Source organism: Buceros rhinoceros, unplaced genomic scaffold, assembly GCF_000710305.1.
Source record: "Buceros rhinoceros silvestris isolate BGI_N320 unplaced genomic scaffold, ASM71030v1 scaffold10129, whole genome shotgun sequence".
Lineage (NCBI taxonomy): Eukaryota > Metazoa > Chordata > Aves > Bucerotiformes > Bucerotidae > Buceros > Buceros rhinoceros.
The window spans coordinates 10387-11437 of NW_010432102.1; the positions used below are offsets into that span (position 1 = coordinate 10387).

Sequence of the window (1051 nt, forward strand, 5' to 3'; positions counted from 1 at the left end):
CACTCCTCCCCTTGGGAAAGGAGACTCCTGTGACCACGCGCAAGGGGAAAGGAGCCACCAAGCCCACGCAAAGACACACAGCCCTTTGCCAGCTCCAGCACCACCGCGTGCGCCCCTGCTGCCCGTACCCACGTCGCTGTTCTCCAGAGACTGGTCCTCCTCAGACACCTTCAGGAAGACCTCCTCCAGCGTGGTGTCCATCAGCCCGAAACTGGTGAGGTCCAGCTCCTCCAGGCTCTGCTCCAAGTGCTGTGGAGGCAAAGCGCTGCATGAGGAGGGCAGGAGGCACCCACAGTGCCACAGGACCCTGCAACCACCTGCCTGCCCACCCCACCAGTCCCCACAGGTACCAGAAAGAGCCTCTCGAAGCAGCCCTTCTTGACAGCCTCGCTGGGCAGGATGTAGGAGAGCTCAGTGTTGGTGTCCGAGATGAGGAGGCAGGAGGCCACGTATTTCTTGATGAACTGGGAGACACGTGGCTCGGAGCAGGGGCTGACGGAAGAATGGGCCAGAGGGCTGTGCAGCTGGCCTGGCTCTGTGGCAGAGGGGCAGCACTGGTCAGTCACTTCACAACCGTCCTCCCACCATGTCCACCCTACACCCCAGCTCTGGGAGGGGATCCTCCAGCCTCCACTGCAGGGTGCTGGTGCCTTCCCGGCCTGGGGACAGTACTCTGCACTGCAGACGACGCTGGAAGTCTTGGTGTGCAGACCACGGGCTGGACAGAACCAGAGCCTGGAGGTAAATGCCAGCACACAGGGTCTATCCCGAGACCCAGATGCAACAAAGCAAGGCTGAGCAATGCCACCTCCTACACCCCTGTCCCACCCCACTGGGCTCCGCTCTCCATGTGGCCTAAGGAGATTTGGAGTGGGAGCACTTGGTCCTTTCCTGGCCTGAAGAAGGGATGGTCCCATCTATTCCTCTAAACCCAGGGTCCCGCTGCTCCCAGACCTGTGCCATTCCGGGTGTCCGACTGCTTCTTCACCACTGTCAGCTTGTAGCCATCACCGTAGGTGCCATTCAGGAAGACGGGGGCGCCGCAGAACCT

General features: G+C 61.5%; 1 protein-coding gene across 1 annotated transcript in view; it reads right to left on the reverse strand.

Moving 5' to 3' along the window:
• The window catches only part of ABCA2 (ATP-binding cassette, sub-family A (ABC1), member 2), a gene marked incomplete at both ends in the record, with an annotated part of 20426 nt that overhangs the window by 10250 nt on the left and 9125 nt on the right, over positions 1–1051 (reverse strand). The window contains 3 exon segments of the mRNA XM_010143649.1: positions 129–249; positions 351–535; positions 955–1049. Coding sequence (XP_010141951.1) covers positions 129–249; positions 351–535; positions 955–1049 — 401 coding nt within the window.